A 27,233-nucleotide genomic window follows, 5' to 3' on the forward strand; every position below is an offset into this window, starting at 1 on the left:
GCTGGCTCAGCATCCTCTGGGTGAGCAGGGTGCCGAGCTCTGCTCCGGCAGGCTGCCGAGCGCTTGTTTTTCCCCCGGGGGCTGGCTCAGTGACGTCTCGGAGGCGTTAGTGCAGCGGGAGGAAAGTAGACGTATAGCGACTTCCACTTTTCTGTACTGTCCACCCACTCACCCACAGCTAATCGCTCAGCCCAGGCCGGGCATTTCCTACATGCAGCCTTAAAGGAAAAGCTTTTTGGGGCTTTTCTGACCAAAACCGAACATTGCTGAGAAAGGGAAAATAGGAGTAAATCACGTGTTTGCCTTTGCTGCTTCGTTATTAAATGAGATGTTAAAAACACAGGGGATGAGGGTTAGCAGCTAGGTTGACCTGTGGCAGGGATTTTACTGAGCAGCAGTGTCCCCTTGGGCTGATGCCCTGTCCTGCCAGGGGCTAAAGCCACCCAGGCCATAGCCAGTCCTGGCAAGCCCCGGAGCTCCAGGAGCAGGTTCTTGCTTTCTCTGCCTTTGGGCTCAGCCTGTGCCCTCCTGCTTCAGTCTGCCATTTGTCATTCCCCATTTCTGGTGCCAAGTGACAACCTCTGGGCTACCATGAGTCTTGCAGCCATCTCTGCGCACGGGTGGCATTGCGAGCCCTGAAGCTGGGTGCAGCAAGGGGGTACAGCTGTCCCCAGGGCTCCAGCAGCTGTCAGCAAGACCGGGGCCCCAGTATGGCCACAGTGCACGTGGCTGCAGGGCGCTGGTTGTGTGGCCATGTCCTGCCTTTCTGGTGACACTGGCCTCAGGTGCTAGCACCCAAATTACCACAGAGCAGACTGTGAGCCCTCTGCTTTGCCTTCTGGCTGGCTGAGTTACAACAGGAGGTTGAGTGTGTGAAAAAGCCCTGCTTGAGGAATTTCCTGGGACATGTGCAAACCCAGGGTTCCTCATGTGATGGAGAGAAATTTGACTTGAGAAAAGAGGGATTTCCCCCTGGGGAATTAGTGAAAAGGATGTCGATTTAAAAAAAGCAAGAGAAACTGAGAGTGCTCTGGACAGTTCCAGAAAGCTGCAGAGAGTCCCTCGCTCTGCGTGCGCAGAGGTGCAGGACCTCGGGTCCCTTTGCTGCAGAGCGGCTCCTCAAAGAGCCGGCTTAAAGGCCCAAAGTGAGAGATCTCTGCTTTTGCCTCTGACTCTGAACTGAGTCTTCCCCTGATTCATCCTTCCTACTAAAAGCCAGAGGCTCCCACGAGCTCGCAGCCCTGCCAGAGCACCAGCGAATCCGCCAGCTGCAGGCTGGGTCCGGCAGTGCCACCGAGCTGTCCTCCAGTGCCTGGCGGCAGGACTGCGGGCATGGTGTCATGCCTGGCTCTCCTGACACCCAGGGACGTGCCGGCCTCAGTTCTGCTCTGTCGGAACCATGAGGAACGCGGACATGGGGCAGTGATGCTGAGGAGAGGCTCCCCGCCACCGACAGCCGTAGGGATGCGCAGGGAGGGCAGCTCCAGCAGCAGATCTCCCCGGCTTCACCCCAGCTTAGCTTTGGTGTCCCCTCTTTGGGAGCTGTTGTCCTCTCACTGCTGTCAGCTCCTGAGTCAGATCTGGCACCCACTGTACGTAGGAATCCTGAGATGAGGCATAGCCCATCCCACACAAAGCCACAGCTCATGTTTCATGTAAACAAGTGAAAATCAAAAGCGATGGGACCAAAAAATGAGGAAGGAGGGAGCCTTGTGGAAAAGAAACCGTAGGGCTGGTCCTGTGGGTGAGGTGGTTCAGCAGCTTGGGAAAGATGGTTGGCTATTCAGTGGAAAATGAAACAGGCTGAGGAGAAATGACAATTGGGCTGAGTGCCTAGTTTGTGAGCTGCTTTCCCAGCCCAAGACAGGGACACGGCATGTCCCGTGTCCCACGGCCACGTGCTGTGCTAAGGCAGTCCCAGCATGGGCAGGGGACCTGGCCATAACCACAGACGAGCTTTGCATCAGGCATTGCTGACCACTCGAAGCACCGCGTTAAACCCAAAGCATCACGGCAAAGGGCAGCTCCATGTTTTCAGGGCTGACAGGAGAGGTTTTGAGTTCATAGGTCAAACCAGTCCTCAAGAACACTGCTGAGTTTCCTTTTCACCTTCAAAATTATTGACTAATCTTTGAATAGGATTAGCTGTGTTTTTAATAACCTGGAAATCACCTGCGTCAGAACTGCACAGCACGTCTTTCCCCAGAGCCTGGGGTGCAGCGAGCGCTGGGAGCTCCCTGTGCCCGGCTCCTGCCGGGACCCTCCTGCTGGCCACTAGCCCTGGGCACCCGCCGTGTCTGCGGGGTGAAGCATGTCCTTGCTCCATCCCCGCTCCCTGGCTGCTGCTCCCTTGCCCTGTGCCCACATCCTGCAGCTGCTGCTCTGCATCCTCAGCAAAGCCGACAGCTTCAGCACGGGCAGGGCTGGAGTGGGGCTGGGATTCCCAGGGATGCCCGAGCCTCACGGGTGACACAACCAACCCTGGAATAGCCACTCGTGGGCTGCTGGGAAGTGTGACAGCACCGCAGGGAACCCTAACGCTGTCCTCCCTGGGGCTGGAGGGCTGGTCCTGCCCCAGGACAAAGAGCCGTGCCTGCAAGAGCAGAGTTCTCCCCATCCTAATTCCCTTATGCCTGGAGGTTGAGCAGAGAGCGGAGGAGCCGCTGGGCCCTCCTGGGCTGGTGGTGCCGGCTCTGGCTGTGTGTGCTATTGGCAGCTTGGTTTGCTGGCTGGGAGGGTGCAGTATGGCTTGTAGGAGCAGTTACCAGCAAGAAAGTGTGAGGATTTAACCCGAGAGGTGTTATGCGTGCGTGACATTTAACATCAGGTTGCTGGGGTCAAGCCCAGACACATGGTTCTGTCATTTGCTTTCCGTAGGTGGCTTTGCAGAAACACCAGCCAGCGATCGTTCTTGGAGCTGCTTTCTGAGAACCCTTTGTCAGAAGAGGATGTGGCAGTTTGTGCAGACACGGGGGTAAGGCAGCGCGGGGCTGGCTGGGGGGCTGTCCCTCCTTGGCCAGCCCCATGTCCCGCTGCCCTGCACCCGCGGAGGCACAGGGCAGCTGCAAAAGCTGCTTGTCTCCTGCTTTACTGATGAGCAGGTGTGGGTGGGGAGGTGGTGAATAAGGGACTTATGCTATGAATAATGCCAGGAGAAATGTGCCTGGAAAATGGAATGTCGGGACAGGGTTCACGGCAGGCAGCACGCTGCCACATGGAGCCTCCTGGGACAGGGGCATCAGAGGGGCTGCCCTCCTCTGTGTCGAGAACTGAGGGATGTGGGTCTGGGCATCAGAAAGCACATGATGGAGCTGGGATTTTTGCCTTTTAATCTGGATGCTTTTACTTGTTTCTCCAAAATGTGAGTTCTGGGTTAAGCAAAGCATCTCCCAGCTCATGCCCACAGAGGACGCAGGAGACCTGTGCTTTCTCCTTGCACAATGCAAGAACATCTCTCTGTTAGCAAAGGAGTGAAAAAGCCTCTAGGGAAACTAGAGGGAAACAGGATTTCCCCTCAAACAGGGCATTCTGGACTTCTCAGTCACCTGGGGCACAGGAGAGGGCTTTTGCTGGGGTTGGACATGGCTGTGCATCCCCTCCTCTCCCACCCTCAGCTAGCACAGGGGAGATGTGCACGGTGGGCATGCGGTGGAGAACGGGGGGTTTGGGCAGGCAGGCAGCCAAGAGAGCGATGAGGAGCCAGCAGAACCCTCGGCACCTGGGATGCTGCTGATGCTGCTCGCCCCCGGGCCAGACCTCACCTGCTCCGGCGCCTTTGGCCACAGCCGGGGCTCCTGCTGCCCCCGCCCAGCGTTCCCCATCGCCCGGCTGGGGTGGCCGGCAGAGAGGCAGGTGTTTTGCATGCTGTACCTGGAGCACTTGGGAAACAGGCAGCAGTGGAGCCGGGCGGCAGGTTGGACTGGTTTCCCTCTGCGCCCGGCGCTGGCACTGACGTACGAACCTGCTCGCCAAACAGATCCTGCCCCGTCCCCGTGAACCTGAGCTCGCGCTGCGCCGCGAAGGATGGCTGTGCCGGAGCTGTGAGCCCAGCCCAGCGCTGCAGCGGCCGATGGACGGCAAAACCACTCCGGTAAGGTGGGGGCAGCTCCCTCAGCTCTGAGGGTGGCTCGGTGGCTGTACGGATCTGTTTTCCTTGGGGCTTGTTGGAGGGCTGGGTTTCTCCCTCCTGCTCCCTGGGGTGTTGGTTTTGCTTGTGGCGGTTGGCGGTGAGAAGGACCTGGGGTGAGCTGACCGTGGGGTGCTGCCTCCAGCACCCCCTGGGCACATGGAGGGAGGAGGGCGGCTGCCAGCATCCCTGGTGTCGGCCCTGTGCCAGCAGAGGAGGGTCAGGGCCCCAGCACCACCGCTTTCCCATGCTGGAGCGGATCTGGGAACCAGGGGGACGGGCTGGTGCTGCCAGCAGGAGCTGCTGTCACTTGGCACCCATGGGAGCTGCAGGTTCCTGAGCCCTCTGGCAGCTCCTGCCAGCCCGTCGGGAGCAGCAGCAGCATGCTGGCGGCCTCAGCCCCTGCCGCTCTCCCTCACCTGCTCTCCTGACTGTTCTTGCCATACTCTTTTTGGGCTGGGACCTGCTTGGTGTCGGCTGTGGAGCCTCGCCGAACATCCTGTAATGAGGAAAACATCCATCCCCAGCTGGGCACGGGGCTCAGCCTGCCCGGGTGAGGCAGCGGGTAATTACCGTGCTGAACACTGCCGGCTGTGCCAGCGATGTCCGGAACGTGCAAAGCCGGCAGCGACGGGCTAGATGTGGCTCCAGGGGAGGCAGGGCCAGCTGTAATGCCACCTTCATCCTGCCCCGTGGCGTGTGGTGCCACGGAGCAGCCGGGGCCGGGCAGGGTGGGCTTGTGCCCCATCCTGGCTGGATGCGGAGGGAAGGGCAGCCGGTCCCCAGCACTGCTTTGCAGTGTGAACCCAGCTCTGGGCAGCCCTGAAAGCAGGCAGCAGCACTGCATCTTGGTGAAAACAGGGCAGAAATTGGGATGCCCACATAGGGAGACAATTACCCAATACTGGACATCCCCACTGTGCCACCTTGGCTTTGTCACTTGGATTAAATGGGCCATTAAGAGTCCCAGGTGCCACCCTCGGCTTTGCAACTGCAGGAGAGTCACTTCATCTTTCCGTGCCTCCATTTGCCCATCTGTGGAATGGGCTGAGCAGCGATTACTCACCTCCTGGAACATTTTCTGATCTCTGCCTGAAGAGCTGCTCGCACTGGCATAGGGCAACCTGTCCCTGGCCAGATGGGGCTGACTCAATTGGCACAGATTGTCACCTGTGCTTGCAAAATGGCCCTTGCATGCTTTGGGGCTTCTCTTCCCTGTGCCCCCTTTACGGCAGCTGGGTCTGGGCGGTGTCCTCCCGCAGCCCCTGCCTGGTTTGTCCTGGGGTCTGTCCCCTCCCAGGGACACGCCGCTTGGCTGCGGTACTCGAGCGGGGCAGGTGTCCTGGGAGGAAATGGGGGCTTTTGCAGGCTCAGGAGGGTTTTGTCCCAGGTGAGCGTGAGGACAATGTCGCCCTTGTGTGCTTGCTGAGCTAATCTGCTGCGGACAATCAGCGCTCCACAAACAGCTGAAGGAGCCGGTTCCCTGCCCCAGTCAAAGGGCTGCCGAGCTCAGCTGGGAAAGGTGATCACCTGTTTAGGCAGCTTCCTCCAGCTTATTTAAGCCAGGCCGCTTCCCTCCCATCTTGATGCTCCAAATCTTGGGTAGCTGCCATGCCCTTCTGCTCCTCCGAGACACGGCTGGGCCCCGGCTCTGGTTGCAACACCCCAGGTGTTGCCCGACTCCTTCCGCTGTGCCTCCCACTCCGAAACTGGGTGACTGGTGCCTGCTTTCGCTGCCGCCTTCCCTCTCCCGCGTGGATCTGAGGCTCCAGCCAGCTGGGCTGCCTTCGCTGCCACTGCCCTCGCTGGGGTGGGTTTGGTGGCCGTCTCTCTGCGGCAGGGAGCCGAGGGCTGCGCGCATGGCGGATCCAGGTGCAAAGGGATTGGGCTCCTCTGGTGCTGCTGTTTGTCCTTTAGGTGCTTTTCCCAGCTCTGCTCAAAGCCTCCGAGCAGAGCAAAGGAGTGAGGTGGTGTTTACGCTCATGACAGGTCTAGCAAAGGGCCCGTCTTGCAGACAGGTACAGTCCACTTGTCCCCTGTGTGTCCCCAGCACCGCTGTGCCCCATTGTCTGAGCATCAGCCCGGCACGGGGCTGTCCGTGCCCCCCCTCCCTACACATGACTTTCAAACATCAGCCCGCAGCAGCACTTAAAGCTCTTGCGGCTGGTGGGACCTTTGCAGAGAGAACGTCAGAGCAGAACAGGGCTCAAACCACAGGCGCATGTGAGCCAGGCTCCGCTCCGGCTCTGGCTATTACTCAAAAGCCAGCAAAGGATGAGCAAAGGTTTTGTGGGCAGAAGTCACAGCTCGCTTGCTGCTCCATGACAGAAATATCTTTGTAAAGCTGCTGCTGTTCGTTCTCAGCTCCACTGCCTGTACAACAGCAACCAGTTAATGCTGCTTACCGGAAGCCCATGGTAAAAGTTTTGTTAACTTCTGAGATAAACCTAAAAAGAATACACGTGGACTTTAGACTTTTAAGGAAATAAGTGGCTAAGGGTTCACCCAAGCTTAAGAAAGGACATGTGTTTCCTGCTAAGGAATAATAAGAGCAATTTAACCTATAGTGGGAAAGGTGATCTGTGATGCCATTCGCTTATAAGTTCACTTATAGTGAACTTACGTGTTAATGTGTAATATTTGTAGGCTGAAGGTAGAAGTGCATTAGCATCCAGCATCTCTGGCTTGCTGGTGGAGTTGGGCTGTGTTTTCTGATACACTGGACAGGTTTGTCCTTAACAGCATTGTAATTCTGCTGAGCCGATAACCGAAGGGTTATGCTTGCTTTCAGGAGGAGGCATGTGAAATACCAGACATGTGGAGATAGCATACAAATGCCAACGTAAATGATACTGTCTGGGTATTTACAAAAACCTCATTTATGCATAGACAGGAGAAATTCTTTTCCTAGGAAGGGTTCCTGGTATCTGTGTGTTGCTTTTATTCTGCAAAGCAGCGGTGCAGGATGTGCTGCAGCTCTTGCTGATCGCACACACTTTCTAACAACAAGCACTGAGGATACCCAGGGGTGTTTCACAGTGCGGGTGTGCAGTACTCTGGGGGAGCTGGCATCCCATCGCTGTGCCTGCGCACCCTGCAGCCCTGCTCCTCCCCATGCACACAGGACACCAAGGAGCTGCTCGCTTGGTCCTTGTCCCCTGAGGTGAGCAGGGAGGTGTCTCTCAAGAGCCAGGAGACGTTGGTGCCTGTGCCAAGGTTCCCCCGGGCAGCGGGAGGAGATCTGTGCCGGGGGTGGCCCTGCGCACCCCGCTGCTGGCCAGGGTGGGAGCCGCTGGTGCCCGTGGGCCACGAGCAGCCCCCGAGGCACGGTTCAAGGTGCGGCGTGTCCCCCGGGATGTGCCGTGGGGGGATGAGGCAGACCCCGTGCCAGGAGCGTGCGTGGCCGCGCCGGGCTGCGTGACTCACGGGATGCTGCTCAGGAAGTTACACCACCGCGTTGTGAGGAAGGGCACAGCCGTGTTTGCAAAGCATGAGCCTGAGCAGGCTCCCGACGTGCTCATTAGGGCTCCCGGTTCCCGGCAGGAAACACGAGGGTAGAGAAGATGCAGCTGGAAGGGGGTGACTCGGCGCAGCAGCTCCTGATGCTGCTCCTGATGCTGCTCCTGCTCTGCCCGTTCCGGAGCCGTGCGCCAGCCCTGGTGCTGCTCGCTGCCTTGGCAGGGAAAGGGATGTTTTCTGGTTACGGGGCAGTGTGGTCTCTAGCAGCTGCAGGGCCAAAAATCAGAAACAGGCTTCCGGAGAGGTGTGTTTGAGCCCCATGTGCAGGCTGGCAACACCCCTGCAGTTTCTCTAAGGCATGCAGTCGTTTCTTATTGCCGGAGCTGTATCTTAGTTTTACAAGTGGCAGAGGAAACAGCTTTATTTGTGGGCTTAATACACACGTCCTCTCTGAAGGAAAATGAGAGGCTTCTGTGGCTGATTGAAGCTGATGGAGCACTCAGAAGAATGTGTCTTGAGGAAAGGAAACAAATGCATATTCTTTTGTAAATTCACGGATTAGGAGTGGCACAACTGCAGAACAGCATTCCAGGGGGCAGGATGTTTCAGGGCTTGGAAAACACTGATTATTAAGTATTACTAAATAACAGCTGGAAATTGCACTGTATTTTTCAAATGGCTAATTAAGGATAGATGCATAAATTGGGGCACTAGCCCCATGGAACTGGGCCACAGTGTGACTGACGCGAGGCAAAGCAGCCGGCTGATTGCTCTGAGCCAAGCCATCGGTTTGGGAAATTTGGCCAGCGGCCACCTAAAGGGGAAAAGCTCTGTGGCAGAGATTTGCAGCTGTCCCAGCTGGGGCACAGCTGGGAAGAGGCACTGCAGCAGTAACTCTCCATGAGGTCCATGGTACTCTGGAGGAATAGCCACCACGTGCCAGGGACCTTGTCTCCATGTCACCTTTGCCCTCACGGCTGCCTGGGCAGCGAGGGGACAGCGAGGGGACTGTCCGGTGAGCAACGGTCATTGCCGGTGTCGATCTCCTCTGCTCACAGTCCACGGCATCACCCAGGAGCGTCCCTCCCAGCCTCCATGCCTCCACGGCCAGCAGCATCTTCAGTGTCCGAGCTCCGCAGCCTCGAGAAAGTGTCCTGGGCATCAGCTTCAAGCCCTACAGCCCCGAGTCCAGCCCGGCCCCGGCGCCCTGCACGACCTGTGAGAGCACACGTAAGAATGGTGCCGGTGGCCTCTGCCCGCCCTGGCCCCAGTCCCGGGGAGGGAGGTGGGGAATGGTCCCTGTGACTGGCACAGGCTCAGCCACAGGCTGGTGTTTCGCTGGGGGTGTGAGGGATGTGGGGGGCAATGGAGAGGCGGGTGACCATGGCGGGATGGGGGTACACCAGGGGCAGTGCAGGGAGTGCATGGCCCTGCTCTCCCACTTCTCAGGGGATCCCTGGGGAGCTCCTGGCACATGCTGATGGGCGGTGGGGTCTGGGCACCCTGGGGAGGCGGCTGCTCCCCCTGACCCTGCGTCCACCCTGCCGCCAGGATCCTCCATGTTCAGAGCTCCCTGCATGAGCCAGCGGCGGCTTGCGCTTATCTTCTGCGTCTCCATCCTCATCGTGCTGCTCGTCGCCCTCATCCTGCTGTGTGAGTGGGGTCCCAGCTGGGCCAGCTCGGGGCTCGCAGGGGGGACCTCGGAGAGGGGCTGGGAGGTCAGCAGAGTCTGGGGAGACCTGGGCAGGGAGGTGCCCCAGGGAAGCCCCGGGACAGCAGGCGATCAGGCAGAGACGTTGTTCCTTTTCCTGGGTGTTCCTGACATCTGGTGGACACTGGGAAAGCAGAGCTGCTGCTTGTGCTCCCTGCGCTCTCGGGGGGATCGCACTGCGCTTTCCTTCCCCTGGGCTTGCTTTGGTGGGTAGGGCCCCCCCAGCAGCACCCAGGTTCGCCCTCCCTGGGGTGCAGGCTTAGCAGGCAGTGCAGTCCATAGGCAGAACAAGCACTGGGGGAATCACTGTAATTTAATCTGCCTGACATCTAGCTGCTGGTTCTCCAGCTGCTGTAGCTGGTGGGCTTGAAGCATTTGTGGGGCGCAGTCCTTCTGCAGGAGCAAGTTAGAAGCAGGTGGAGTGAGGGAGGCTGGCAGCAGCCAGGCTGCTGCGCTGGCACGGGGGGATGCTCAGGCTGGCCAGCCATTCAGTCTGGGCTCGAAGGGCAGATCTGTTCCCAGCCTCACGCCTGGTGTTTGGGAGAGCCCCTGCGTGTGGCAGAGCTCCTCCAGACCCCGTCTGGGGGGGTCACAGCACCCTTGCCCAGGGTGAGCCCCTGCCACTGGCCCTGGCCTCATCACAGCGTGTACTTGCTTCTAGTTATGTTCTGGCGGTCGCAGACCGGCATCGTGTACAAGGAGCCTGCTGAGAGCTGCAAGCACAGCCCCGTGCGCTGTGACGGCGTGGTGGACTGCTCCCAGAGGAGCGACGAGCTGGGCTGCGGTGAGGCACGGGGAGCTGGGGCGGTGGGAATGAGGGGAGACCCTGGGCTCTGAGTCCCACTGACCCCCTGCTCCATCCCCACAGTGCGCTTCGTGTCCGACGAGTCCCTGCTCCACGTCTACTCCAGCACCGAGAGCCAGTGGCTGCCGGTGTGCAGCAGCACCTGGGATGATTCCTTCTCCAGAAAGACCTGCCAGCAACTGGGATTTCAGAAGTAATTCCCTGGGAGTGGGTTGTCCTGTTTGGCTGCCGGTGGTCCGCCCTCACTGCCTCTGTCCTCTCCCCTCCCAGTGCGTCACAGACTGAGTACATGCCCCTGCACTTCTCCGGCAAGAGCCTCAGCGTGACCGACGAGCGAGAGACCATCCAGCAGAGCCTCAACAGGTACCGGGCAGTGTCACCTTCTGCCCCTGCCCTGGTGCCACAGGGCTGGGGCTGAGCCTCCCTCCCTCTTCTCTCCGGCAGCTCACAGTGTCTCACGGGAAAGTACGTCTCCCTCCGATGCACAAGTAAGGGGGCTGGCTGGCAGGGCGCGTGGCCGAGGGCGGGAAGGGCCGAACGTTTGCTTGGGAGCACTTTCCTCCTTTCTTTGCACAGGGTTGGGCAAACAGGGCGTTTTCCAGCAAACAGCCTGGGTAATAGAAAGCTACAAAGATTTCATTCCCTCCGGCCCCGATGAACGTTCTGAGTGCCTGCGGGTGGTGGGGATGCTGTGCGTCCTGCTCCGGGCTTGCCCCCTCTCTGAGCCCTGCTCTCCCCCCCAGCCTGTGGACAGAGGATTTCAGGCCGGATCATCGGAGGAAAAGAAACCTCTGTGGCCAAATGGCCCTGGCAAGTCAGCGTGCAGTACGGGCCGATCCACATCTGCGGCGGCACCATCATCGGTGCGCAGTGGGTCCTCACTGCAGCGCACTGCTTCTTCATGTGAGTGCTGCCGCCCAGCCCGGGCGCAGGCTGCAGGAGCAGCGCCGGTGCCGCCCCAGCTGGCGTCTCACTCCTGTTGTCCCTGCCTCTCCCCACCCAGGAACAGCATGAAGATCCTGGACGACTGGAAGGTCTACAGCGGGGTCTCAGACCTGAAGCAGCACGCAGAGGGCATCTCCGTCTCCCAGGTCATCATCAACTCCAACTACAGCGATGATCATGATGACTACGACATCGCTCTCATGAAGCTCTCCAGGCCGCTGACGCTCTCAGGTGAGGTCTCTGAGCCTGGCTGGGGCTGGGGTTTGGGGGCACAGAGGGAGCCTAGGTGCTCCCCAGCCACAGGGCTGATGACTGCAGCAGCTATTTTGCTCCTGGGTGACTCATTCCTCTCTCCTCGCCTGCTATTCATCATGTCTCCCTCCAGCTCAGGTTCGCCCAGCCTGCCTCCCTATGTACGGCCAGCGGTTCCAGACTGGCAGGTCCTGCTTCATCACTGGTTTTGGGAAGACGAGGGAAAACGAAGGTGAGGAAGGATGCTGGCGCTCTGCAGGCAACACCCGAGAGGAGCAAGCGTGGTTCTGCTGCAGAACTCGAGGGCTGCTCTCACGGGGTGTCTCGCAGCGCTTGCTCCTCCTGCCTTGCAGATAACACATCCCCAAAGCTGCGGGAGGCCGAGGTGAAGCTGATCGACTACAAGATCTGCAACAGCGACAAGGTGTACGAAGGCTACCTGACCCCCCGGATGATGTGCGCTGGGTACCTGCAGGGAGGGAAGGATGCATGCCAGGTGAGGCAGAGGGACATGGTCCTGCCAGGCAAGGTGGCACGGCACCAGCAGGGCTTGGGTGCCAGCAGAGGGGCATCTCCTGTCCCCTCTCCTCACTGCTCTGCCCCTCTGTGCCAGGGTGACAGCGGAGGGCCCTTGGTCTGTGAGGACAATGGCCGCTGGTATGTGGCTGGGGTGACGAGCTGGGGGACAGGATGTGGCCAGAAGAACAAGCCTGGTGTTTATACACGTGTGACAAAGCTTCTCAACTGGATATACAGTAAAATGGAGGTGAGGCGGCACAGCAGGGCTGTGCTCGGGCAGGGAGACTCATAAGGTGGTCCCGTGTCCCCCCCAGCCCCTGGCACCTCACCCTTGCTCTCTCCTGTCTCCCTTGCAGAGCGAGAACGACTAAGACCGGGATGGACACTTGCCTGGGCTGTGCCCCTCTGGCTGGCACAGACCCCTGCCCTTGGTGGCCACAAGCCCACAATACCATCAGCAGATCCCCCACCTACCTCTGGACTGTCCATGCAGCCGGGGACCTGTCACTGCCCCAACCTCTGAAAATACATCACCTGCAAAGTGACTCTGCCCTTGCCCTGTGCAAGGGGGGTGGCTTGGAGGTGGCTGGGCAGGACACCCAGCCAGCCCTGGCCCAGCAGCACAGGGGACCGCTGCCCGTGCTGGCTGTGCCAGCCGGGAGCCACCTCCTCGCCCTGTGTCTGCGGTTCTCCTGTAAATAGACATGTCTGGATGGGGGTGTCGTCAGCGCATCCTGGCGGGACTGCGGCACGCTCGGCGGGCCAGGGGCTGCTGGCGCTGCCCGTCCATCCGGAGGAGGTTGCGGGTGGAAGCGAGGAGCAGGGAAGCCGTGGGGTGCCCACGGCTTGGGAGCCATCTCCTCCGCACGCTGCTGCCAGGTGGTGGCCGTGGCTGGCAACGTGGGCGCCCGTGGCGGGAGCAGAGGCTGGCTGTCCCGTGCCGAGGCTGCGCTCCTCTCCCCACGCATTTGCTCAGCTGCAGACGGGCCCTGGGGCACCCAGCCACCCCGCACACTTCTCAATAAATGGTTTGGTAGTGCTCTGCATGGAGGAGGCTCTTTTGGACAGGCTGGAAGGGAAGCCCAGTAACCCCTCTGGGTCAGTGGTCATGACTGGGAGAAAGGGGCTGCCCCTCCTCCTGGGGAAGGAGCTTGGTGTGGCATGGGGGGACAAACCCCCAGTGCTGTCGTGTCCAGCAGAGGAACTGGGAACGTCAGGTCCCCAAATGCTGTGAGTACCGGACTTTCCGTGGGCCAGGCAGCCCGGTTTCTAACCCGCATCACTTGCGGCACTTACACTTGGCTCTTTGTGGACTGGGAAGGCCCATTTCCCATAACAGTGCTGGAGATTGTCATCTCCAACTGTGCACGGGCTCCGGAGCTGCAGAGGCCACTGCAAAGTGAAGATGAGAGCTTCTCGGGGTGCGTGGGCTGCTGGAGGCACATCCCCTCCTCAGCTCCTGGGAGCATCCCCCGGGTTCCCAGAAAGGGTTATCTGCAGGCAGAGAGCTGCGGTTTGCACTTGAATTTTGGGATAGCAGGTTGAGTCTGGCGCTACGTGTGCAGAAAGCACCTGCCCCTCCCCGGGGCCGGCAGCAGGTCCCCGTGCGCAGGGCGGCGCTTGGCACCGGCTCCAGACCTGCACCGAAACAATTAGTGTTGTTGCCTTTTGGGAAACACTGAGTCAGCCTGACCTCAAACAGCTTTTCAAAGAAGCAACCCAGAAACCTCCCACGGTGTGTGCGAGCCTCTCGTGAAGGGGGTATGCAGAGGCCAAGGGACTGGTTTGGCTTTGCTTTAGGATGTCTTTGCGCTCTGCCTTCTGGTAACTTACTGAAATTCTCTGTGCCCTTTGGGCGCCCTGTGCGAGGGGCTCACTGGCACCCCTGCCCTGGCCACAGGACACGAGCCAGGGAGGAATGGGGGCTCCTGCTGACCGGCACATGGAGTCAGCGCATCTCTGCTGGCAGCGCTACAGCCCAGTGCCCCGCGCGTGCGCCGGGAAGGACTCGGGTCCTCTGGCCAACACAAGCAGCCAAGACAGGGTAAGAACAGGGGCCCTGTGTGCCTTCCCCCTTCTACATTGGCCTGATTAAACTGTGAATTCAATGGGTCTTAAGTTTCAGACACAGCTTACTTTGGTCCAAAGGCTCTCTGGGATCTTGGGGTTTCTGCTCATAAAAGCCATAGCGTGCACTTGCAGCAGCTCATAACATTTTATTGCTGTCTGAGATGGTATGCTGGAGAAACAGATCTTTTGAGAAAGAATAAAACAAAAATGGGAACTTAATAAGAGCTGATCTTTCTGGAATTATCTTCCTGGTAATTGCCATTTCAGCCCGCGGAGAACCTGCTGCTCTGTGGTGGCTTTCACCTCCTCAGAGGTTATTGCTCTTCTGTTCTCTGAAATAATCTCTCGAAGTAGAGAAAGTATTTCAGCCGCTAACACAAATTGAGCTTGTTTTTTCTAAGGCTGCCACCCAGCAGCCTCTCCTCCCGGGCCACACCAAGGTGTGCCGTGCTTTCCCAAGGGCTGAGTTTTTCTAACTGGATCAGAAGCAATGTGTTTCTCGGGAAGCTGCCTGGCCGCGGCTGCGGTGCCCTGCTGCTCCCAGAGACAGCCCCGCGCACATGAAGCAGACATCTCAGGCACCGCTCCCCCTCCGCTCCTGGAGCGCTCGAGCGTGAAGGTGCTGCTGCCTGTAGCCCCCGGGGAGCCCGGCTGTGGTGCCCGCCCAGAGAACCCCTGGGACCAGCGCAGGGCCTCGTCTGCAGCTCTTGCACAGCCCCTATGCTCAGGACCCTGCTTCCTCAGCTGTGTCCTGTGCTCAGTGCAGCTCCTTCCACATTCCTGTGTGCTTTGGAAATCATAGGCCAAGGAACATAACTTACAAAAATACAGTCTGGCGGGCACCATGTGAATTACTGACCATTAGCGGTGCTGTTCCCAAACTCTCCTTTTATAGCTCTCTGTTCTGTTGTGTTGAAGCTGATTTGTTTAAATGGTTTCAGAGATGATGTTTCTCTACAAAAATGTTTTTCCCCTAGTTTCAGATTGGTTCCCTCCCGCGGTCAGTAACATCATTACTTGGCACGGAGTCGCTGCAGGTCGGTTTGTGCAGTACCCACGCTGGCTGTGCTCAGCCACTGAATGTGCTCCGCAGCAGCTGCAGCTCACTCTGCTGCTTTGCCGTTTGCTCCGGGGGGAATTCAGAGCACCAGGAATGACTTAGGCCTGATGCAAGAAGATATTTTTGTGTTAAATGCAGCCGTATGGCTCTGCACAACTTTTGTCGCTGCCCGGTTCTCCCGTGCCCCTGAGCGGGCTGAGGGCTGTGTTGTTGCTGAACGGGCAGGCTGCAAGCTCGGCTCCCCAGAGAAGGGAAAGACCTTAAAACAAGAGGGGAAAGTTCTGGACAGCAAGCAGTTGCTTTCTTTGCCGGCTGCCCCAGGGAGGAGGCGTCTGCTCCAGTCAGAGAGGCACATCACGCCCTTGGTGAGCTACTGGCAGTGCTCCCATTGACTCAAACAGCGTGAGATCAGCCCAGCCCCTTCATCAGCATAAATCACCATCGCCTGCCTGGCCGCTGTGCCACTCGCCTGCCCTACGCCAGCGAATCTTGGTCCGGTTTCTCCAGGGAAGACGCTGTTGCTCGGTACGGTTCTGTCCAGAGGAGCAGGCGTTCACCGCCACCAACCGCCAGAGCTGCTCTCCCTTCATAGGAGTAGCACAGCAGGCACTTTGCTTCCTATGTTCACAACAGGGTCTCTGTTTTACCTGAGTTTGTACAGAAAAAAAAAATCTATGTTAAACATTTTTTATCCTACTTACTTTGGGCGGCACCCTCAAAACTGTTAACAGAGAACTAGAGGAAGGAGAGCATGAGGCACATCCAGCTGTGCGGACTGTGCGCTGTGTGTGCATCTGCAGAGACCCCCTGCAGCCCCAGGGCATCATCACAGCATCAGAATATTGTACTGTGTGCAGTGGATAATAACAGCTGAGAAGTAAGGTCAGAGAAGCCCAAAACTTGATTATAACTGCTTGATCCCTGCCTCATTCACTGCAGAGTAGCTGACAGCCTTATCATGTTATCCCTACGCATTAAGGAGACGTTGATGTTGTCCAGCTCCTCTGTGTTGGTCTGTATCTCTTGACCCTTCTGAATAATTGCCTTGAAATGCCACTGCTGCTTTATTTTCTTTTTATATTTTACTGGAAACTGGGAAATGAATGTCCAGTGGACTGTACGCCGTGATTGTCTGTGAGGCTGATTTCTATCTAAGATGCCTTTGAGTTCAGCGATGAGCAGCTCAGTGGTGACAGCATGGCTAAGGTGTTGTTTTGCAGAAGAAATGGCTCTCCAGGCCAGCAGCAGGAGCCAAGCGGGCGCGGGTGTGCCAGCCTGGCCACGAAGGCAGCAGAGCCCCTCCACCCTGGGCAGGCAGCAGCTGCCCGCGGTGCTTGCAGCAGCCTGGTGCCCATCTGACACGGTGCCCGGGCCGTGGGAAGCTCTGGGTTTGAGCGGATAGCAGCGAGCAGCTTTGGTGCTGTGTCTCGCACCGCTCTCAGGAGCGCAGGGCAAGCCCCTGGCTCACTGCTCTCCTGCTGCCGATGCCCACGGCCAGAGGGTGGCCCTGGCCAGAGCCCCCCAGCACTGAGGTGGCTCTGAGCAGCGCAGGGCCTCAGCTTCCCTCCCTGCTGTGGCTGCTCCCTGCTCACCAGCAGCTCGCCAGGCACAGGCTTTTCCTCTGGGGACTGTGCCACGCTATATTAAACACGTATCTCCTCTCAGATCTTGTTCCTCCCAAGGCAGCTGGCTGTCCGATGGGAATAAACCCGTCACTTGGCACAAAGCTCAGTGACAGGGCGTTTGTTCACAACAGCAGTGGATCCAGCTCTTCTCCTCCTGTTAGACAGGGTTTTGCATTGACTGGCTCAAGTATGTGCTGGTTCCTGACCTGCTCTGTGTAAAACCCAAAGGGACTTTTCCTGTAGCTGCTAAATCGTGGAGGATCTGGGGGAGTCAATGCAGGTCTTGAACGTGCCACGAACCAAACCAGGTGCTACTACTGCTGAGCCGGGCCAGGCTGGACGTGCCTCTGCTGTCCCCTGCCCTGTGCACTGGGCCACCTGGCCTGGCAGCGTGGCACCTCCTTTCCCAGCTACTCCCTTCTGCTCTCAGCAGGCTGCGAGCAAGCGACAAAGAAAAGCTTCAGCACCGTGTTTACCAATGTAGCTACACAGATGTTCTGTTGGTCCCAGAGCAGCTCCGGCAGCCTGTTGTGTGCTCAGTTTTCCCCGTTACCTGCACAGCAGGTGTGTGGCTCAGGGCAGAGTCCACGCTGCGCTCCGCTGCGGGCAGGGCTGTTTCAAAGCCTGGCAAGGGTTTCCCCTTCGGGGCTGCCCCTGCGTGCAGCCTGACTTTCGGGGAGGGGGGTGATGGGAGCACCCAGCAGAGCAAACCGCGCTTCACCACCACCCTATGAAGCGCGCACACGATTGGACCCCAGCTGAGGATGGGCAAAGGGGGCAGAGCTGTCTGAGCACGTCCCAGGGGGACGGCGGTGGGGGGCTGGGGGCCGGGCTCCCCCTCCGCTCCCAGCCCGCGCCGGCTCCGTGTCCCAGGGCGGTGTCCCGGTCCGTCGGGCGGGTCCTGGCAGACGCCATTCAGCTTTGGCGGTGCGGCGGCCCCAGCTGCGCTCGCCCTGAGCATCTCCCCCCGCCGGGGGCCGGGCTGGCCGCGCTCCGCCCGGCCGCTTCCAGCGCCGCCCCCGCCGCGCCCGCCCCGCTCCCCTTTGTGCGGCGGCCCCGCTCCGCGCACTCGCTGCCCGCTCCGCTCCGCTCCGCTCCTCTCGCACCGGCACCGCCCGGAGCCGCGGGTGCCACAGCCCAGCCCGCTCCGCGCCGGTACCGCCCGCCGCCCGGCCCGGCGAGCTCAGGTGGGTCCGGCCGTCGCGGAGCCTCCGGCGGGGCGGGCTGGGGAGGGGGCGGCGGGGCGGGGGTGCCCGCCTTCGGCTGTCGTGCCCGCACCGGGCGGCTCGGCGCTCCGGGTGCGGCGGTGTCCGCCGTGCCACAGCCCGCTGCTGGCGGGAGGCGGCGGGACACGGCCCGAACCCCGCCCCGCACTGCCCCGGGACATCGCCCTGCGCCGGGGGCCGCCCGCATCCCCGGCCCTGGCGGCTGCCATGGCAACGCGGGTACCATGGTTTCCCTCGTCCCACCGTTGCCTGGTTACCAGCCCCCCGTGCTGAGAAGGATGCTCCGGCGGTCCGGCCCGCCCCGCTGCAGACCCTGGGGCACGCCCTGCCTGCCCCGGCACTCCCCGGGCCGGCTCTGTGGGACACGGGGATCCCGGGGAACGGGGAGCTATCCTCCTCTCCCAGTGTTTGGCAGCATTCTGGCTTCTGTTGTTAAATATTGTACTAACACCGTAGCAATACATAAACAGTGGAGTGCTTTATCCTGGGAAAGCATAGTAGAGGCAGGGAAGAGCATGTCTCTCAGGGTGTGTAATTAATGCTTCCTGCAGAAACAGATATCGGAGTCCATGTGGTGGAACTCAGATCTTGCAGGAATATTTCTGTGGGTGGGAAAGTGACAGGTGGTTTGTGTGGATGTGAATAAGCTTTGCATCATGAAAGAGCAGCCTCTTGGGAAAAGCTGCATGTGGACTTGAAGCTGTCCCCTGCACCCATTTCAGCAAGCTCCCAGTGTTCTGAGGCACCCTTGGGTCCCGTTGGGACTTTTAGCCCTCCTGGGTGGTTTCATTCCCAGCTTGAAATGAAGTCAAGCCTGGAGAGTCCCTGCCTGCACGCAGAGGAGCGTGGCTCCGAGGTGGAGTGATGGGGAGCGCGCGAGGGAAAGCTGCCAGCAGAAAGTGCAGTCTCTGCAGAGCCTGGCCACCTGTTGGAGCGTTCGTGAGCCTGCTGGAGAACACCCCTGTGCCCAGGAGGCGTGGGGCTGGCTGTGCCTTTCTCTCGTCAGGCTCTTATTTCACGCTCGCCTTGGAATTTCAGCTGCCTCCTTGAAAGTTAGCCATTCAGGTGACACATCGTGGAGTCACGGTTTTGCTTGGAGTTTGGGCTTGGCTGCAGAGGACAACTCCCCAGCATAGCAAACCCGCATCTTTGTGTCTGGTTGTGCCCTGGTGTTTGCCTTTCGGGCTGTTGGTGTGTTTTCAGTGTGTAAAGCGGCCACCACGCTCTGCAGCTGTCGTGTCACTGTACCACCCCCGCCCGGAGCGGCACTGCTCACGCCAGGCAGCACGAAGGTGTCCGGCCGAGGGGCTGTGCCGCCCGGCTGTCCCTTCCCACAGCGTGCAGCCGCAGCGGTGCTGGCCGGAGCAACAGCCGTGCCCGGTGGGGACTGCTGTTTGCCTTGTGCTTGCTGGTGGTCGTGGCTGATGGCAACAGCGAAGGAGAGAACGGAGAAAATGTCCGCTCTTTGATGCTCTGCGGAGCGTGGCAGCATTGTGGTACCCCAGGACAGTCGGGAGCTTGAAACAGCTTCTCTTACGCTGCTGTTTCAGTGTTTTCTGGTGATCTGGATTTCCCTCGCCGCCAGGACCCGCCAGGTAACCTCTGCTTTTGACTGACCTGTTTGATTCCCGTTGTGCTGATGCCCGGGGTTCAGCCAGCGCGTGGCGAGGGCTGGGGACAGCTGGGTGTGGCGAGGGACGCAGCACCTGGGCGGATGCACTGGCCAGGTCTGCAGCGCCTGCTGATCTGCTGAACAAACGAGGAGGGATCTGGAGCAGCAGGCTCCTGATGGGAGATGCGGTGTTTACTGCCGCCCCAGAGCCAGGGGCTGGGATCCCTGCTGCTCTCCCGATGCCGGCGCTGCCGGGCAGCCATTAGCTCGGCAATCATTCTGCTGGAGGTTTGCTCAAATGAAGGGCTGGCCTCGCTGGTTCATGCCTGCCACTTCTCGTTTGGGGAAACGTGTATCGTCGGGGTGGGCTGGGGACTGCACGTCAGCCAGATATGGCTGCTTTGGCTAAGGCTTCCTGATGTTTTAGGGCTAATTGCCCAGGGCTGGAAGAAGCCCTGCAGTAGGCAAGTTTACTGCTGGGGTGCAGGTGAGGGGTGCAGCACAGGCTGCGCTCAGAGCCTCGTTCAGCTAGGTTCAGTGATTCCATGTGATCGTGGGTGCTTGCAGACATCGACCTGGTCAGGGCTGGTCTGTGGGGGTCTGTGTATGAGTCTTGTGTAGCAGAAACAGGGCTGATTGGGTTCCTGGGTCTCGTGAAGAGGGTTTCCTTTGAACATCCCCTGCCTTGGGGAGACACCACAAACCCGGTCTGCTCTCTGGCCAGCCTTTGAATAGGCACCATATTCGGGAAGTGCCGTCCACATCGGAATGGCAAGGGCTGGAAATCTCCCCTTCTCTCTCATTTAGGAACACGAGGCACAACAACGGGAACATTAATAGCCAGATTGATGCTGACGTGAAATGGCAGAAGAGCACATCTATGCAGAGCTGGAAATGTCCATTCACACATGCACACTCTTGAACGCTCCGGGCAACGGAGCGCGGCTGTCATGGTCTTGGGGGCTTTGCACAGAAACTAGAGATTTTAACTAGGTCTGATCTTCAGGAGATGCCCTGAGGACTCCTGACGGAAGGAGGAGGCTGCCCAGCATTACGCTGTGATGGCTGAGACTTGACAGGGCTAATCCAGGCAAAACAATGGAGAGGAAAATGGGCCTTCAAGATTCAGCCCCATTACGAATTTACCTGCCTTGCTCTGGCATGATTTGCCGTGCTACGGAGAGCTGAGCAGTGGGCGGCAGAGAGCAGGGCTGCCTGCCTGGGCCCTCCTGGCACCCACCCTGCCATGCAAATGGGCAAGGCGGGGGAAAGGTTTGGCTTTCTCTCTTAAAACTACAGACTGGGTCAAGGCGAGAGGGAAGGGGAGCTCTGGGCACCCCTGCCCCGCTTCCTGCGCTGCTCTGCCTCTCTCTGTATTGAGGCAGATCTCGCAGTTTTAACAGGAAAGAAAACATGTTTTGATCAAGTCTCCTGCAAAGCGCGCTGTGCTGCCCGTTCCCCGCGGTTTGCACGGGTGCGGGGCTGCTTGGTTTGCTGACTGCACCTTTGTGTCACTAGTGGGGAGGAAGCGGGGAGATTTCTGCCCAGCAGAGCAGCGCGGGTGCGGTCGGGCTGTGCAGCGTGGCCGGGCACGGCGCTCCATCGCTCGCCACACAGCTGATATTTTTCTGCCGCCTTTGTGCAAAGGCACATCTGGACTCAGTGTGAACGGAGGGCAGGGAGTGGCGCCTTCCTGTCTTGGAACATTGTGGTCTGGAGGCGCGAGCAGGGAAACCGGCAAACCCTTCGCAATGTTTGCTCTTCTCACTTTATTTCAGCTTCACGAAAAAGTGGGTGGGCCAGCTTGAAACAACCCAAAAAACCTGCGGCACTTCGCAAAGCATATGCTGCCTTGGAGGAGAACTGGGCTCAGTTTGCACTCCAGAATGCTGTGTTTGTTTTTCTAGCAAGGACACTGCCAATCCCCGTGGTTAACGCGCGCCGAGATGAGTTTTAGTGTGCGGAAGTGTGTCAGTTCTAAGAAGCAAGTTAGAAAAACAAAGAACATATGTGCGCTGTGCGCTTGCCTTGGCAAAAAGTGAACTTTACTGCGCTAAACTTGAGAAGCCAAACGCTGAGCAGAGGAACTGGAAACAACATCTGTGGGTGAGCGGGTCTCTGTGCTGGCCCGTGTCCTCGGTGGGTGCCGGAGCTGGGACACGTTGGTGCTGCCAAGGCACAGCCAGGCAGCTGGCAACGTGGCTCGTGTGTTTGCGAAGTGGCTCTGGGAGCCGTGCCCTGCGTGTCAGACCCTCTCAGCATTGCAGGCCTATGCTGTAAAGCACTTTTGCAGGTGTCAGCGGGAGCAGCCCGAAATAGAGAAGGTGTGAGGGTGTGTGGCTGGTGTGTGATGGGTGAGCGGGAGCGCGAGGGCTGCGGGCGCTGGGGAGAGCGCGGCTGTCGGGGCCCCGTGTGCTGGGGGTGCAGGGGCTCAGCGCGGGACGCTCGGTGGCACTGAGCTGCTGCCACAATAGTACTCAAATAACGGCAAAATAAGCAGTAAAAAGCTGATGAGTGATTTGTTCAAAAAATAAAAGGCACCATTAATACGCTACAAGAGCCAATTAATATCGTTCATCTAGCAATGGCATGTGCTGCGTTGCATCTCCTTGTGCACATACAACACCCTCATATCGGGTAATGACACTGATTTTTGTGCTGGCAGCCTCGGCAGTAAATAGATAAAGGACATAGGAAAATGTGCAACTAGAAGTTACTGTATCACCAGCTGTTGGGTTCTTTGTACACGTTTCTGAGACCTGGTAATTATCCAGAATTACGTGGCTCTGCAAATGAGGGGGCTTGTCTGGGCACCGGGAGCCAGCGGCACGCTCCAGCGCAGCCCCGCGCTGCACAATGGCAGCAGCAGCTGCAGGCGAGGGAAATTAAACCCTCCAGCGTTCAGATAAAGCACGTTTACTTCAAAATGACAAGACATGGAAGGGGAGGGAAGGACGTGAATTATCATGGGACGCAACTTGTTATGATGAATAAATTGGGTTCTGGAAACGTGCTCCCTGCACTGGTGGGGTGAGCGCAGTGCTGGAGGCACCTTCCTCCACAGGCGCAATGGGAGCAGCACCGGGGACCTGCCGCAGAGCCAAACACCATTCCCGGGCACCTTCACGGCACAAACTGGGACGGGGCCGCGGCAGGAAGGGTTCAATAGCTCCGTGCTGGGGATCTGCATCTGTCAGCTAGCGGAATTCCTGCTCTGTCGAGGGCCCCTTGCTTATCGGCACTAATCCAGCGCAGCAGCTGCAGCAGCTCTGTGACACTTGGTGCTATCAGGGCTGTGCAGGGTGCCCGATAACCCCGCCTTGCTCTCCTGCACTGGCAGCAAACCCGCACCATGTATGGCCACCGATCCCTGTGCTCGGGTGCTTCGTGCCCGCCCGGCGGCAGCGCGGCACGAACACACAGAGCCCTGCGGGCGGGCGGCACCAGCGCACCCCGCGCTCCCTCCCAGGAGACGCGTCTGCCAAGCCCTCTGTGCCTGGCAAGAGGTGTCCCCTGCATGCAGCCACCGCGGAGGGACGGCCGGGTCCCCAGTGCCAGCTGGCAGGACGGAGGGCAGCTGCTCCCCCGGCCCCTCGGGAGGAGGAGGAAGGACGATGGGGGGCAGTTCATAGGTACCGTGCGTGCCGGCAGGGCTGTCTCCTGCACCCTGTCAGAGCGGTGGTGCTGGGTGTTGGCTGGTCCCAGCAAGGGTATGTGTCCCACACGGGTGCAGCAGCAGCTCGGGGTGTGCGGACATGCGTGCCCGAGCTGGCAGGGAGCATCTCAGCCCGGCCAGAGCGTTGTTAAAGCAGGCTGGCCCCCCTGGGGAAGGGTCCGTGCTCCAGCCGGGTGTCCCCGCGTTGGTGCTTGTGAAGGGACAGGGACAGGGACAGGGACAGGCTCAGCTGGGAGGGGACGGGGAGGTTTATGGCCTCTCCTTGCTGCTGCAGGTGAGCGCAGGGAGCTGGGGGGGGCAAGTGTGGCTGCGAGCTCATGTCCCACCAGGGCCACTGACCTCGTTGTAGGAATGTGCCATAATTACCATGCTAATTGGGACAAATTCAAGCATGCTCTGGGTGAAGGGCACAGTACTGACCTTGATGGAGAGATCACAGCCCTTGTGCTGGCCCCGTTGGCTGCAGTGCAACCTTGAGGCTCCACCGAGAGCAAACCTAGCGGTGCAGAGGTGCTTGAACATATACCAGAGCCCTACAAAACGGTTGTCTGTCTGTCTGCTCAAACCCTTCTCCCACCACTGTGTCCCAGTCAGGCTGGGTGCAGATGTGGCACCAGGTATCATGGTTGGCTCCTGGGCGTTTCCGTGGCTCCTTCCCCCAGCGTGGGCTGCAAGGACACAGGCTGCCCGTGCTCCCCCCTGCACCCCAGCCCCATCGCGGTGCCCTCCAGCCAGCCAGCTGATGAGCCGCTTCTCCCCTCTCTCGCAGTGGCCATGGAGGCAGCGCTCATCTTCCTCTGCTCCCTGCTGGTGCCAGCAGCCGTGGCAGACGGTAGGTGACAAGAGCTTTCAGGGGCATGGGGACAGCTTGGGGGACAGCTGCTCCGATGCAGGGCGGCTGGAGCAGGGTGCGGGGCAGCACAGGGTGCCTGTGCCAGCAGGGGGGCTGTGGGGCTCAGCTGGGAGAGGAGCAAGGCACTCACCTCACCCTCCATGTCTACTTATCTGCAGTGGGCACCCAAGAGAAGGAGGAGGAGGAGGACCCCTTTAACTATGGTGAGCATCACGGTGCACGGGGATGGGTGTGCGTGGGCGGTGGGGAGCAATGGAGGCTGCACCCTCCCCCGAACCCAGCAGGAACCTCTGTGTGTCCTCCCCACAGATTACCAGAGCCTGAGGATCGGGGGGCTGGTGTTTGCTGTGGTCCTGTTCACCGTCGGAATTCTCCTTATACTCAGTAAGTTGTGGACCAGGCAGGTTCTGAGTGCGGGGGCCGTTCTCCTGGGGGCAGCCATCCGGAAAGGCCATGGCCCGTTCCCTCTTTGGCCACATTCACGGTGTTTCTCTTCCTTCACAGGCAGGAGGTGCCGGTGCAGTTTCAACCAGAAGCCCAGGTGAGTGAGGGCAGCCTGGTGGGAACACGTGTCTCCCTTGGACAGCCCCTCTTTCCCGGGCTCCCTCCCGTGCCAGCAGAGCGGCCGCGCTCTCTGAGCATCCCCTTGGGGTGCCTGGTGCCCGAGCAGAGGGACGCTGTGCCGCAGGGCTCCTGGGGGCAAAGCAGCTGTGCATGCTCCCAGGACACCCTTCTCTGCATTCCCCCGTGCTGTCGGGCGTCCCCCCCGGGATGGGGTGCAAGTCCCAGCCGCTCTCACTGTTCTCTTCTTGCAGAGCTCCGGGGGATGAGGAGGCTCAGGCGGAGAACCTGATCACTGCAAATGGTAAGGCCACCCGTCCCGCGTGCTCTGCTGCTGCTTCGGCACGGCACCAACCTGCAGCGGAGCTCGCGGCTCGGGACGGGGGGTTCGCCCTTGACTGGGTGCTGCAAACCGCTCTGCTCTTCCCTTTGCAGCCACGGGAGCGCCGAAAGCAGAGAACTGAACACGAGCCATGCGGTGAGTCCCAGGGCGGCCATGGACCAGCCCAGGCCAGCGTGGGTGGCGGCACCGGGGCTGGCACAGCCGCGGTGCTGGGAGGGAAGGGGGGAGCCTGTGGGGCTCCAAGTGGCCCAGTGTGCTGGGACTGGGCAGCTCTGCAGCCCGACGCTGCGGGGCTGAGCACCGGCAGGGGCTGTGGCAGGGAAACACACAGTGCTGGCCAGGTCCGAGGTGTCCTGCGCTCAGCAAGCCCCAGGCAGCCCAGCAGGAAAGGGAAGCATCTGTCCGGATTTTTGTGTGCATGATGTTTCCGTTCCCTGTGCTCCTCCACCCCAAAGTGGTTTTATTTTTAGGGCCCCTGGAGATCTGAGTACGAGTCCCCCGGGGCGTTTGGCTCCTCGCCGCAGCCAGCGCTCCCCGCGCTCCCGGGCTGTGCCCCGCGCACAAACCCTGTGCGGCCGGTGGACCAGCCCCGAGCCGGGCAAGCGGAGCTGCTGCTCCCAGCCTGACTCGCTGCTCTCCTTCCGCCAGACCCGCGGACAGACGCTCGGACCGCAGATGCCAGCGGCCTGCGAGGAAACTGAAATCGCAGCAACAGGTCCCTTTAAGGAGATGCGAAGCTGCTGTGTCTGTGTTACCCTCTGTACTCCAGCACCGGTTCTCTGTTTACTAACCCGACTAAACTCTGCTCTGCCTCCCGTGGTGTGTAACGTTGATGTGAGATGACCATTACCTCTAGGGCTAGTCGTTGCTGGTGTTGTAATCGTGAGTCTCTCTTCACCTCTGTCGTGCTGTGCGTGTGACTCGGGCTGTGTACGACGGGCAGGGGCTGCCCCCGGCTGCCCCAGCCCCAGGCAGGGGAGCTGCAGGCAGGGCGGCTCGCGGTGCTGCGGTTCACCCGGCTGGCTCTGGGCAGGGCTCAAGACCAGTCCCACGGCACTTCGGGGACCTGCCCAGCGTGACTCTGGGCCGCACGTTGCCATTTCAGCAATAACCCCCCTGCATGCCCCCAGCCCCAAGGCAGCCATGGTGGGGGGCTAGTTGGGCAGGGACACCCCGTGCCTCGACTTCCCTCAGTGGCGGCACCTGGGTGCTGGATTTGAGGCTGAAGGGAGCTCCCATTTCTTTGCTCAGCACTCTCTGTTTGTGTCCCTGGCTAAAGTCAAGCCCTTGTTTATGTGGGATGCTGTTCTAAATGTGAGGAAATACTGTGGTGGCAGAGGAGCCCGTGAAGTCCCCCAGCACGGTGACACTGTGAAAGAGGGCAGCTGTGCGGCGGTGACCCTGCCAACTGGCACACAGCGGCTCCTCACCAACGCTCTGCCTGCCCGAGAGACGGAGGCGAGCAGGTTAAATAGCCTCTGAGGGCTAAAGAGAAACACGCGCTGAAATAACGATCCTGCTTGTCTCTAGCAGGGAAGGGGCAGTGGCGTTCCCTCCCTGCTCCGTGTCCTTCCTGATGCCCTGTTGCTCCCTGTGCTGTGGCCCAGGACACGGCCACCTGTGTCCATGCTGCGTGTTGTCCCGTGGCGGTTCCGTGTCATCAGCCCTCGATGCCAACTGCCCGTTCTCCCCGCGGAGCAGCAATGAGCGATGCTCAGGCTTTGCACGTCTGAGCTCGCACAGTGCCGGTGCGGAGGAGCTGAGCCCTGAGTCCATTGTCACCTTGTGTCTGCTGGTGGATTGGAGGCAAACCTGCGCGTCTGGCCCCTTCCCCAAGGCCATGGGCGTGCGGAACTGTGGGCACTTGCCAAGGCATGGTCAGCAGCAGGAGATCCCCAGGGCTGCATTGAAATGTCAGAGTGCCGTCCTTGCGCTGGGAAGAGGTTCTTGTCCTCCCGGGTGGTTTTGAGAGGAGTTTCTGCCATGTGCACCCCACCATAGCGGCCCTGCCTGCAGCGTGGGCTGTGTCACCGTGTGCTTTGCACCCCTTGGTGGGGCTGGCAGCACGCTCTGTGTCAGGCAGAGGGACCACGTCTGCTGCACTGTGCCCCTTCCCCTCCTCCTGGCCATTGCACGGAGCCGTGCTGGGCGCCTGCTCCGCAGCAGAGCAGACCCCGCGCAGCCCAGCCCCTGTGTGCGTCCCGCATCGCGGTGCCCGTGCTGTCTGTAGTGTGCGCTCGGTGTTAACACGGAACAAAGAAATCCCTGTGGTGTGTAGAAATGGCAAAAATCCTGACTGTTGTAAAATAAACTGAGCTATTGTGTTTCCTTTTAAATAGGCGAGTGTGCTGCTGTGCTGAAGGACTGGTGTGTTCTGTGCTGTGACCTAA

The 27,233-nt window shown here is 59.7% G+C and overlaps 2 protein-coding genes across 7 annotated transcripts; both read left to right on the forward strand.

Moving 5' to 3' along the window:
• Positions 1-4,069: 4,069 nt before the first annotated feature.
• Positions 4,070-12,109, forward strand: TMPRSS13 (transmembrane serine protease 13; the record flags this gene model as incomplete). Its single annotated transcript, XM_080358002.1, has 12 exons — positions 4,070-4,090; positions 8,644-8,815; positions 9,137-9,238; positions 9,958-10,080; positions 10,165-10,294; positions 10,372-10,464; positions 10,546-10,589; positions 10,845-11,004; positions 11,105-11,277; positions 11,432-11,530; positions 11,652-11,794; positions 11,912-12,109. The coding sequence occupies 12 exons, from the start codon at positions 4,070-4,072 to the stop codon at positions 12,107-12,109; spliced, it is 1,458 nt and encodes a 485-aa protein (XP_080214128.1).
• A 5,518-nt stretch (positions 12,110-17,627) lies between these two features.
• On the forward strand, positions 17,628-27,233 carry LOC308048739 (FXYD domain-containing ion transport regulator 6-like). Of its 6 annotated transcripts, XM_080358021.1 has the most exons (9): positions 22,767-23,120; positions 23,856-23,918; positions 24,098-24,142; positions 24,249-24,323; positions 24,444-24,480; positions 24,755-24,804; positions 24,936-24,978; positions 25,314-25,330; positions 25,492-27,233. In XM_080358021.1, the coding sequence occupies exons 1-7, from the start codon at positions 22,928-22,930 to the stop codon at positions 24,962-24,964; spliced, it is 492 nt and encodes a 163-aa protein (XP_080214147.1). In that variant the 5' UTR covers positions 22,767-22,927; the 3' UTR covers positions 24,965-24,978; positions 25,314-25,330; positions 25,492-27,233. The 6 variants fall into 6 exon arrangements, with proteins under 6 accessions (XP_080214149.1, XP_080214150.1, XP_080214151.1 ...); XM_080358023.1 differs by lacking the exons at positions 22,767-23,120; positions 25,314-25,330 and adding an exon at positions 17,628-17,759; XM_080358024.1 differs by lacking the exons at positions 22,767-23,120; positions 25,314-25,330 and adding an exon at positions 21,190-21,516.

The sequence above is a fragment of the Nesoenas mayeri genome (assembly GCF_963082525.1).
Source record: "Nesoenas mayeri genome assembly, chromosome: 22".
Lineage (NCBI taxonomy): Eukaryota > Metazoa > Chordata > Aves > Columbiformes > Columbidae > Nesoenas > Nesoenas mayeri.

What these genes read in the sequence shown, in the direction of transcription:
- LOC308048739 (XM_080358021.1), top strand. Translation starts at nt 22,928, where the DNA reads ATGCAGCCACCGCGGAGGGACGGCCGGGTCCCCAGTGCCAGCTGGCAG. An exon ending in GTTGGCTGGTCCCAGCAAGG is followed by an intron (nt 23,121 to 23,855) that starts GTATGTGTCCCA and finishes CCTCTCTCGCAG; the next exon opens with TGGCCATGGAGGCAGCGCTC. An exon ending in GAACCTGATCACTGCAAATG is followed by an intron (nt 24,805 to 24,935) that starts GTAAGGCCACCC and finishes TTCCCTTTGCAG; the next exon opens with CCACGGGAGCGCCGAAAGCA.